The following is a 12,176-nucleotide window of genomic DNA, read 5'->3' as shown; positions in this document are numbered from 1 at the left end:
CCAATTCTAAGCTTCGGTGTAGAAAATAATCAATACAAATTTACAACCCTAGACCACAATAGACAAATAGATGGGGAAAACGAGCGTTAATAACGTGAACGCACATCAAGAATTTCGTGCTTATGAATCGCGAAGAAATATAACACAAACACAATGAATCAAAACCGATTGAAATCAAGAATAGGGAGATTACATGATTTAGCGAGTTTGTAAGACGAAGCAGCCTTCTCGTACAATTCTGCTGCGTCTTCGTACTTGGAACCACCAAACAGGTTCCAACCATTGAGTTTCTTCTCAGCTTTCTTCTCGAATTCCTCTCCTCTTGCAGCATCCGACATTTTCCGATTATTCTGAGCTCCAAAGCGTCGCAGTTAAGAAAAGAGATGAGAGAGAGGTGCGGTGGAAGGAATAAAGGCGAAAGGATCAAGGGAAATGCGATTTCTTAAGAGAGTCTTCCATTTTATATTTTATATATATATTTTTTTTCGGTAGAATAAGAGAGCCTTCCATGGTGAAGTGAAAAAGACGGTATCATCATTTTAGCTGGATCCTTTCCCATGATCATGAGTGACAATTTTCTGAACCGGGGAGGTCCGACCACCGGTTAGCTCTGTGCGCCCTGATGTTACTGGTTTTTTAGCCCACTGGTCCACCCTAGGCCTAAAGTTCATAATTGGATTGGGTTTGAAATTCATGTGTGACTCGAATTGACAATGCAATTCAATTATATCTTGCATATAACACTCTTCACAAGGTCATCGGGTTGAGAGATCCAGCAGAGGTCTAAGCTAAGCTAGAGAGCAGATACAAGTCCAAGTCACTGAAAAGTTGACTATTTGTTTTTTAAAATAATTGAATGACCTTTGATTGTTTAATGGAAAGAACTTTGACGTGTATTTAGATGAGGTCCACAGGATTTTGACGGAGTTGTCTGCTCTGGATGTTAAGATCGAAGAAGAAGATAAGACACTTCTTTTGTTGGGTTCACTACCTCTTTCATTTAATCATTTTGTGACTACAGTATTGTTCGATAAAGATACTCTCAAACTTGATGAAGTTATTGTTGGTTTGTTAATGAATATAATATGGCAGAAAAGTAGCAGTGAAGGGACATCAAAGGAGGATAACGCTTTGATTACAGGTGGTGGTCAGGGCAGAGGCAGGCCAAATGAGAGACATAAGGAGTACGACAAGTATAAGGGTTCCTTTAAGTCGAAATGTCACAAAATAACTTGTTATTATTACGACGATGAAGGTCTTGTCCAAATCATAAGGAGGATAAAAAGGAGAAAGAGGACAAGAAGGAGGATGGAGATAAATAGTCCAATGCTCCTATCACATTAGGGTCGTGAAGCGATGGAGACATCTTTCTCGCTACTTCATCAGTTACAAAAATTTATGATTGGATTTTACATTCTATTTGTTCTTTTCGTATGTGTGCAGTTAGGGATCAGTTTGAAACATATTAATGTATAATCAAAATAATAAACACTGTTGAAAGCAAGATTACTAGATTAGTACTGTACAAATTCGTATGTTTGATAGAATTGTGCGAGCTTTGACTAGAGTTAGACATTTTTCAGATCTAAAGAAAAATTTGATTTCATTGAGAACACTTGATTTGAGAGGTTTCAAATGCTCATCTAAATGTGGAGTTCTCAGGGTTTCAAGAAAGGTCATGGTTGTGATGCAAGGATGGATGATTGAAAAACTATATAGACTTGCAAGGAGTATTGAAATAGGTGAAGCTACCTTTGGAACTCAAGTAACAGGTAGAATGTAGACAGTTCAGATTGTGAACACACAAAAATTTGGAAAGAAATGGGTCTCTTTTGCTTCAGACCATGTGAGTGGATATCCTCCAATCGAGTTGTAGCAGTACGTAAGAAAGCTGAAGACACACCACATTATGCGACAGTGAGTTTTAGGGTACCTTGGGCCTTTTTTTGAGTCATGCCAATTTGGGTAATGGCGGATAGACAAAGACAATAACGAAGCTTATTGAATCGTCATGAGCATTGGCCTTCTTTAAGGTGGCTTGCAGAATCCAAGCCGAGGTGAAGATTATTGGATTTTTATGTCTCATATCCTAGAGTGGTCCACGTAGTTATTATTGAGCTTGTATTTGTTTGGGTCAGGTTTTGGGTCCATTACATATACATAGTGATGAACCCCAAACAAAGCTAACTAACATGAGACCGCCACGTGGCGGGACTAGGCAAGGTAGGGTGAACAGCCCCCATTTGGGCGAACCCCCTTGGGTGAGCTCCCCCACTTGGGTGAACTCCCCCTTAGGCGAGTTCCCCCATTTGGGGGAACTCCCCTTGGGTGAGCTCCCCCATTTGGGGGAACTCCCCCTGAGCAAGCTCCCCTTGGGCGAACCCCCCTCTTTTGGTGCTGACCCTGTACACATGGACAGACACAACGGACTCTAGGCCCCGCCTCCAATTGCAAGATGTACACTATCTCCAGGACTTTAGGCCACCACCTATCAGTCAACGTACCCACAACGGACTCAAACACCCAGAATCTATCTATAGTCTATCCATCAAGGATACCAAGTCTATCAAGGACACCATGTCTCATGGGAAGACAACCAATCAAGGATGAGCCCTAATGCCCAACGACTCTATCCACCACAAAGGCCACACTACATTACCTGGGACTCTCCACACTGCCACGCACTACTATAAAAGGGAAGGTACTCTACCCCATCAGGGGATCTTGAATTCTACTATTTACTCATCTGTTTGCTCAAAGAGATCTAACTTAGTCATCGGAGAGCCCTAGGCCGGAACCACACCGGTTCTCCTTTATTACCCAGGGTCTTTTGCAGGTTACGACACTTGAAGGACTGCTGAGCGATTTCTCGACGCAACAGATTGGCGCCGTCTGTGGGAATGATGTTAGCCATTACCTTTACTAGCTTGTTTCCATCACTGATCAATCATGGCACGCAGGAAGACTACTCCCTCCATCAACAAAGCCCCAAGAGAGGGGAACGCATCACCTCCTCCAGAGAGCTCATGTCGCAGAGCCAATAACCATGTCTCTTTGGAGAGGGAAAACCCAGCTGATGATCAAGTCGCAGTGGGCGAGCCCAACAACGAAGTGGGGGTGGAGGCTGTACTTGATCCCAATGCACCAGCCACTATAGGTCAAATCAACAACCTGCAGTGACAGATCCTCCACGACCAACAACTCTTTCGTGACTACCTGAGGCAGCGTGCAACATCACACCATCGTAGGACGGACCATCGATAGGAGCAGAGCCCCAGGAGGACACCTCCCAGGGGTGACAGGTCAAAGAGGCACACTAGGCAGCAGGGAGAGCCTTTCCAACCTAGGGGGAGAACGGTGGACCTTCCAGCACGGTCGAACCGGGGGAGAACGCCATCACACCGATCCGTGGCACCTAACCCTGAAGGGTCCATTCAGAGATCGGTGTTTGATGGTCGACTAGGAGGAAGTCATGCACCAGAGCGAAGCCAAACTTACCATGAAGGAACCCCCTCGCGTTCAAGACAGGATTCATCACATCGTGACCCCTCACCATCCCGCCAACAGTCAAGGCGGGAGGGGACTTCCAGGAGAGGACGTGAGCGAGCTTGCAGCGAATAACCAGTAAGGTGTGGGGAACAAACACGGGATGAAGAGTTAGATAAAAGACTTCGAGAATTGGACGAGAAACTGGAAGGGTTGAAGAAGCAAACCAAGGGCGAGACACTCTCAATCCCTGGACAACACCCCTTCTCAGAAGAGATCATGTCAGCCTCACTGCCATCCAGGTTCAGGTTACCTACCTCTGAACTCTACAGTGGTACCACCGACCCTAATGACCACTTCAACTATTTCAATGGCATGATGACACTACATGGTGGATCGAACGTGGTATCCTATCGAGCATTCCCTGCATCCCTCAAGGGTACGACGACCTCATGGTTTTCCAGATTGCGATCACGGTCGATTGGATCGTTTGTGGAGCTATGCGAACAGTTTGTGACCCGCTTTCAGAGCAGTGCAAGCAGAAGAAGACCATGGTCAATCTACTGAACATGATCTAAAACCCTGGGGAGTCCCTCAGGGAGTATGTCAGCAGGTTCACCAAGGAGTCCTTGGAAGTCAGAGACCTAGACGACCAGACCCAACATGCTACCTTAGCTGAGGGCATCCGTGATATGGAGTTGATCAAGGACCTAGCATGTCATGAGACCAGGACCATGAAAGAGCTACTGGAATGATGCAACGAGTTCGCTAACATGGACGAGATAGTGCAAGCTCAACAGAAAGCAATCGAAGCCAAATCACAGGACAACAAGAGGTCAGCACCTGATGACCGTAAAGAGAGTAAGAGGTCGAGGACTGAACATCGACAAGAGAAGGACGATCGCCCATCAAGAAGAAGTGACTGTCGCCCAGAGAGGAGTGAGAGAGCAGGCAGTCCAGAGTTCACACCGCTGAACACCACCAGGTCCCAAATCCTCATGCAGATTCAGGACCGTGACCTAATTCGATGGCCACGACCCATGCTAGCAGGACCTGAGAAGAGCAATCCCAACAAGTACTGTCTCTTCCATAAGGACTATGGGCATGACACAGAAGACTACTACCAACTAAAGAGGGAGATAGAAGGCCTTGTGAAAGCAGGGAGTTTAAATGAGTACGTGAAGGGGAGACGTGATGGCCAGTTAGGCCAAGGAGATAGAGGTCGTGACTGAGAAAGAGAAGAACCCAGAAGGGAAGAAAGAAGGACGGATTGAGAGAGAGATCGCCCAGAGGAGCGAAGAGATGCAGTCGAGCCTAGTGGCACAAAGGGAGCCCCCATCCTCACCATACTAGGAGGACCGGGGCAGGAGTCTACTAGGAAGGCCAAAGCCCATGCCAGGTTCGTGGGAGTAGCAGAGAAGCCAAACAAGGTAGCCAAGTCTGAGACGGTGATCTCCTTATCGGATGATGACTTGGAAGGTGTGAGCTTTCCACATGAGGACACCCTGATAGTACAAGTGGAGATAGCTAACCGACCAGTGCACAGGGTGTTGATAGATATAGGGGCATCCGTGGATGTGCTCTCATTGGAAGCCTACCACCAGTTCGGGTTCGAAGATGACCAACTAAAGCCAGAGCCTACCTACCTCCATGGGTTTTCGGGCACCACGACCTCCATCAGAGGTACCATAGAGCTACCCGTCACCTTTGGAGAACACCCTAGATTGGTGACCATCATGGTGAACTTCATGGTCGTCAAGTCTGTGGTTTCATTCAACGGTCTCCTAGGGCGACCATCTTTGATAGCCCTTAGAGGTGTCATATCTCCGCTCCACCTAAAGATGAAGTTTCCCACTGACAATGGAGTGGGTGAAGTCCGAGGAGACCAGAAAAAAGCTAGAGATTGTTATGCCACCTTTGTGAAGAAAAACAATGGTAACACATGAGGGATGGCACTGTGCATGGAGAATCTGGTCAGCGATCAGAGAGATGAACTGACAGAGAAAAAAGGAAGACAGGTGGAGGACCTTATCCCCTAGCCACTCAGTAGGGACGACCCCTCCAAAGTTGTGCAGGTTGGCTCATTGTTGAGCAAGGAGCAGACAGAAGAGCTGGGACACCTCCTCCAGAGCAATATGGATGTCTTCGCATGGTTGACTGCCAACATGCCAGGCGTACCCAGGCCCATAGCAGAGCACAAACTGCACATAGACCCTACCAAGAAGCCCGTCCAGCAGAAGAGATAGAATTTTACCCTCGATCGACAGGCAACTATCAAGGAAGATGTCGAGAAGTTGAGCCAAACAGGGTTCATCCGGGAAGAGAAGTTCCCTACCTAGCTCGCAAACGTGGTCATGGTACCCAAGCCGAATGGGAAGTGGCGAATGTGTGTCGACTACATTGACTTGAACAAGGTGTGCCCAATGGATGAGTACCCACTACCTAGGATCGACTTATTAATTGATGCTACCGCGGGGCACGAGATGCTGAGTTTCATGGATGCCTACTCAGGTTACAACCAAATCCTCATGCATGAGGATGATGAGTCTTACACCGCCTTCCCAACAGACAAGGAGAACTACTACTACCGCGTCATGCCGTTCGGGCTAAAGAACGTAGGGGCCACCTACCAAAGAATGGTCAACAGGATGTTCGAGGAATAGATCGGGCGCAACATGGAAGTGTACGTGGATGACATGCTTGTAAAGACCGTCCGAGCCCACTAGCACCTGACCAACCTAGAAGAAGCATTCACTGTACTAAGAAGAAACCAGATGAAACTAAATCCTGTGAAATGTGCGTTCGGGGTAACGTCAGGGAAATTCCTGGGGTTCATGGTCTCAGTACGTGGAATAGAAGCCAACCCCTCCAAGATCAAAGCCATTCAAGAGATGGCACCACCTCAGACGGTCAGAGAAGTGCAAAGGTTAAATGGAAGGATCGCTGCCCTTTCAAGGTTCGTGTCATGATCAGCAGACAAGTGTCTGTCGTTCTTCAAGACATTAAAGAATTTCCGAAGTCCTAAAGACTTTACTTGGACGGAGGAGTGCCAGAAGGTGTTCGAGGAGCTAAAGGAATACCTCAAGAGTCCACCACTGCTTGGACGACCAGAACCTAATGAAGAATTGCAGATCTACTTAGCGGCAACCCCTGTTGCGGTCAGCGCGGTATTGTTGAGGGAAGAGAGTCAGGTATAGAGACCTATCTACTATGTCAGTCATGTGTTGATTGATGCAGAGACCAGGTACACAAGAATTGAGAAGGTCGCCTATGCATTGGTGATCGCGGCTAGGAAGCTAAGGCCTTACTTCCAAGCCCATACCATCATGGTCCTTACTGACCTATCATTAAAGAAGGTATTGAACAAGTCGGACGTCTTTGGATGGTTGATCGCCTGAGTCATCGAGTTGAGTGAGCATGACATCAGGTTCCAGCCCAGGACGGCAATAAAAGGCCAAGCCCTGGCAGACTTTGTCGCTAAATATACCTTGCTAGAGAACGAACCAGAAACGGAGGAACCAGAGGACCAGGATCGAGGTTCGTGGGAGATGTACGTGGATAGTTCGAGTAATGCCACTAGAAGTGGGGCTGGCTTCATACTTACCAGCCCTGAAGGATTTTGAATCCAGTACGCCCTCAGATTCACCTTCCCAGCATCCAACAATAAAGCAGAGTATGAAGCACTACTAGCTGGACTCCGGGTGGCTAAAGCCATCCAAGTAACACACCTATCCATCTGGAGTGACTCCCAGCTTGTAGTGAACCAAGTGAATGGAGAGTATGAGGTAAAGGACAAGCGAATGGCGTCATACCTAGCACGCGCCCGAGCGTTGATTGAGGGGTTTATGAAGTTCGAGATGATTCGAGTTCCCAGAATCAAGAATGCCACTGTCGATGCGCTGTCCAGGCTAGCCAATGACGAACTCAGAAACCTGGCCAGTGCAGTGTACGTGGAGATATTGCATAAACCCTTATACCAGGAGAAGCAGGTCAATGAAATCGAGGAGGGGCCTAGCTGGATGGACCCCATACTCAACTACCTACAGAACGACGTCTTACCAGAAGACAAGGTCAAAGCAAAGAAGATAAGGATGAGAGCTACAAAAGTACACCGTCCTGGACGGAGTACTATACAAGAGGAGGGCCACAACACCACTACTTCGGTGCCTAGGACCCAAGGGAGCCCAATATGCTCTAGCAGAGGTACATGAGGGGATCTGTGGAAGCCACATGGGAAGAAGACACCTAGCCTATAAAATCCTCCGCCAGAGGCCTACTGGCCGAGAATGCAAGAGGAAGCCATCCAGTATGTCAAGGCTTGCGAGCAATGTTAGTTGTTCGCCCTAGTACCCCATCTACCCACCACCAAGCTGACATCGATCCTCAACCCCATTTCCTTTGCCATGTGGGGGGTCGACATCTTAGGGGACTTCACAGCAGCATTAGGCAACCGAAAGTACTTGGTGGTCACCATCGACTACTTCACCAAGTGGGTAGAGGCCAAACCATTGACCAAGATCACAAAGAATGAAATGGAGAAGTTCATCCGTGATGACATCATCTACAGGTTCGGCGTACCAAAGATCATAGTCTCCGACAACGGGAAGCAATTCAACAACCCCAAGTTCAGAATCTTCTGTCAAAGCTACAACATTGACTAACGATCTGTTTCGGTAGCCTACCCATAGGCCAATGGTCAGGTGGAGGTCACAAACCGAACCCTACTAGATGGAATAAAGAAAAGACTAGAAGGAGCCAAAAGGAAGTGGGTCGAAGAATTACTGAGCGTCCTATGGGCATACAGCACCACAGCAAAGGACACGCATAGGAGAAAGCCCATTCCGCCTAGAATATGGCACAGAGGCACTGGCACTAGTAGAGGTCCTCGCCATATCCCACAGAGTGCTACACTTCAATGAAAGAACCTACACAGACGGACTATGAGTGAACCTAGACTTCCTGGATGAGGTACGTGAGAAGGCATTACTGAGGAACTTAGCTTGCCAGCAGAGAACAGTCAAGTACTACAATGCCAGGGTCAGGGAACGACTATTCCATCAGGGAGACCTAGTCCTAAGAAGGGCAAACGCATCGCAGCCAAGGAAGGAAGGAAAGCTATCAACCAACTGGGAAGGACCTTACATAGTTTCCAAGCAGATACGTCCAGGGACATACCGCTTGAAAACTCTGGGGGGCAAGAAGGTAGACCGTACCTGGAACTCGGAACACTTGAAGAAGTACTAACAGTAGAAGTCACGGCAGCAGCACCGTCAACAGTAGTGGTAGCAGTAGCAGCAATAGTAGCAGTAGCAGTAAATGACAATACAGTTTCAAGGATAATTTGAAAAATTTTCTCATTTGAAGTAAAGAGTTGGTTTCGGAATACTTGTCTTCTACTACTCAAGTTGAATCACTGCCACCACACCAAGGCCCGTTGGCCACCAAGGTGTTATGCCACCAAGGTCCGCTGACCACCAAGGCGTTATGCTACAAAGGCTCGTTGGCCACCAAGGTCCATTGACCACTAGGGCGCATCGTCGCCAAGGCCCGTTGACCACCAGGGCGCTTCATTGCCAAGGCCTGTTGGCCACTAAGGTCCGCTGACCACCAGGGCGCATCGTCGCCAAGGCCAGTTGGCCACCAAGGTCCGTTGACCACCAAGGCACAATGCCACCAAGATCCGTAGACCACCAAGGCGTAATGCCACTAACCCCATGGGCCACTCGGGTCCGCTGACCACTAAGACTTGACTCCCCTACAGGCTACAGACCACCAGGGGTTGCAAATAAGGAAGGGATTCATCGAAGCAATAACGATCACATAAGTACTACATCCACATCAAAGGAAGGAAAAGTCAAATACTACAATCTGAGAAGGAAGTAAGGGTCACAATCCAAGAGCTCAAATCCAAAGGTCCAACATCCAAAGAACACATATAAGATCATGGAGAGTCTGATGGAGGAGTGGCATCCGACCCAGTAGGGGACATCATGTCGGCCTCTGAAGTTCGAGCGACACCCTCCTCGTCGCAGCACCCTCCTCAGGAGAAGCGCGAACCTCAGCAACAGTCTTAGGAAGCAGTGTGGTGAGCTCTAGAAACTCTGAGAAACCATAGCCTGAGGTCTTCTCCAGAATGTGAGCCGCCAAGTCCCTGACGCCTGCTTCATAGATCTCCTGGTTGTACTTATAAAAGTACTAGTAATCTCAGGAGATCGCTGATAGGCCGTTACCACACGCTCCCCTGCCTCATGACTCTGCCTCAAGGCGCGAAGCTCCTCCTCCAAAGCCCGGACTCTAGACGAACTCTGAGCAACCGCTGTAGTAGCCACCCTGAGCTCCTCCGAGGCACTCCTCTCGCGAGCCACAGCCTCCTCCCGAGCGGCCTTAGACCCTGAAGCTCCCTCTCCATACTCTGCATCGTGCGCTTCCGCTGGACCTCACGAAAAGCATAACCCTCTAGACGGAGCACCACCTCTGTGACCCGATGCTGGACCTACAACCAACATGGCAGTCAAAGGACATTCACAAGCACAAAAGAAGCAATGACACGAAAAGTAAAGACAAAGAAGAATGACTCACAGAAGCTAGGTCCTGATAAAGACTCCACGACAGGAAGGCATTACTAAATCCCTGAACAACAGAATGCTCCACAAGAAGCCTCCCTATATCCAGCTACTCCCGACATGCGCCATGACTAGCCAACGTCGCTCCCTCCTGAAGATCCCAAGGAAGAACCAAAGGGGAGGAGGTCAGAGGAGCTACAGTAGCGTCAACAAAAGGAGTCACCCTTTTGCCATTAGAGGGGGGGGTGGAACAACAGATCTAGATGCGGAGGCGGGAGGAGACGTCCAGGGAAGAAGCATGTGTGGCCCAGTCCTCGTCGCATTAGAGGGATCAGGACCACCTTTTTGCTTGGTCCCAACCATTGCAGAAGGAGAAGAAGTAGGAGCAGACGAAGCCGCACAACCAACCCTAGGGGGGCAGCCTGAGTACCCCTCTTCTGCAGATCCGAGCGGAAGATGCTAAGGTCTGGTCGAATATCCACTGCACAGCAACATCCAATCAAGAAACATGAAACAGGTCAGACAACAGGCACACAGAATGAAGGTACATAAGCAAATACCAAAGGAGCCAAGCATCTTATCCGGACTCAATTTCCAAAGGCATAAGAAGGCCTCTGAATCCAACTCACGGACGTCGAACGGGTCGCATCCCTGACACCGCTAGAGGGACTCACACTCAAAGTCACTCAACTCAAGGGGAAGGTTCACACTCTTGACATCAATGGCCTCCCAAGTAGACTGTAGTGCACATCGAGGGACCAAGGTAAAAGAAAAGCAGTCCCTCCACATCTTCACCGAATGGGTGATCCCCACAAGAGGATCGATAGAAGCAAGGGACCCCTTAGGGAGGCGACGTGCGAAGTGATAACATCCACCTTCCCCCTTCTTTAACACATAGAAGTACAAGAATAGGGGGATGATAGCGGCACGCCCCAATCGGGCAAAGAACACATAAAAGCCCAGAACCACCCGCCAAGAGTTGGGCAACACCTGTCCAAGGGTAAGGTGATAATGCTCCAACACCAACTCCACAAAGCGGGGAATGGGGAAGCGAAGGCCATGGACGAAAGAAATATAGTAGAGGCAGACCTCATCCGCCCGGTGAGAATAGGCACTGTCATCGGGCCCTGGGGCACGAAGCACTACCTCAGATGGTATGTGGAATTTCCAACGGAGTGATACCAAGTCAGAGGGGGTCATGATGCTAAGAGTATGGGCCGACTTGCTCCCAGGATCCTCGACGGAAGAGGAGGCCTTAGAAGCCCTAATACGACCCCTACGAGGGGTATCCCTAGAAACCTATTCCTCCTCATCACTAGCGACAAGGGGAGACAATGGAAGGGAAGCATTCGCAGAAGAGAACGACCTCGAAGAGGACTCCTGGGAAGGGGACCCAACCACAACTGTGGCCGGGTCAGAATGACTAGATGAAGACATGGACATACAACAAAAACAAGTTGTCTACTTACTTAGAGCAACGAGCTCCCAAAGTCAAGCAACCAACCACAGGCGAAGGGATGTCAACCTGCAACCAGCAACATTCGCAACCCGTCACTTAAAAAGGTAATACCACTTACCGATACAAGTGGGGGTAGATCGAGCACACCCAAGTAGAAGTGGATCGAGCACACCCAAGTAGAAGTGGATCGAGCACACCTAAATAGAAGAGGATCGAGGACACCCAAGTAGGGGTGGATTGACACCCAAAGAGGAGGACCGCGAAGGACACGAATGGGCAAGCACACCCGAACGGGCGAGGATCGTGAGCGAGGACCACGGGCGGACGTGAACAACCAAGTGAAGGCCGCGGACAAGGACCACGGATGAGCGCCAACGGGCGTGCGTCAATCAAGCACCAAGCAAAGGGCGGTCAGGGCAAGCTAGGCATAAATTATGGAGGGACATGTGCACGAAGCAACAACCAAGCACCAAACCATATGTGCCATGAGACTAACCAAGGCCCAAGAGCTAGAAGAAGCTAAGAAAGAGTAGCCAAAAAATAAGAGGAGGTCACATCACCCTTTGCCACCAAATGACAAACACCTTGTGGGCAACAAAAAGTGAAGGCCAAAAGCAAAGCAAAGGGGGAGATTTAAAAAGCAAGAGAGAGAAGAAGAGAAAAGCAAG

General features: G+C 48.8%; 1 protein-coding gene and 1 long non-coding RNA gene across 2 annotated transcripts in view; one reads left to right on the top strand and one right to left on the bottom strand.

Annotated features, from left to right (window-relative positions):
* LOC122671045 (alpha-soluble NSF attachment protein 2-like) overlaps window positions 1-338 on the bottom strand; it is a 20,188-nt gene extending 19,850 nt beyond the window's left edge. Inside the window, exon 1 of the mRNA XM_043868137.1 lies at window positions 194-338. Within this exon, the coding sequence (XP_043724072.1) occupies window positions 194-338 (145 nt within the window). The remainder of the gene's footprint in view (window positions 1-193) is intronic.
* LOC122671047 lies at window positions 256-12,176 on the top strand. The gene is made up of 3 exons (XR_006334307.1): window positions 256-394; window positions 10,787-10,789; window positions 12,150-12,176. It is a non-coding gene; the product is annotated as an uncharacterized LOC122671047 (long non-coding RNA).

This window comes from Telopea speciosissima, chromosome 8 (assembly GCF_018873765.1).
Source record: "Telopea speciosissima isolate NSW1024214 ecotype Mountain lineage chromosome 8, Tspe_v1, whole genome shotgun sequence".
Lineage (NCBI taxonomy): Eukaryota > Viridiplantae > Streptophyta > Magnoliopsida > Proteales > Proteaceae > Telopea > Telopea speciosissima.
The sequence above is the reverse complement of the archived record's forward strand: the minus strand, read 5'-3'. Positions and strand labels throughout refer to the sequence as shown.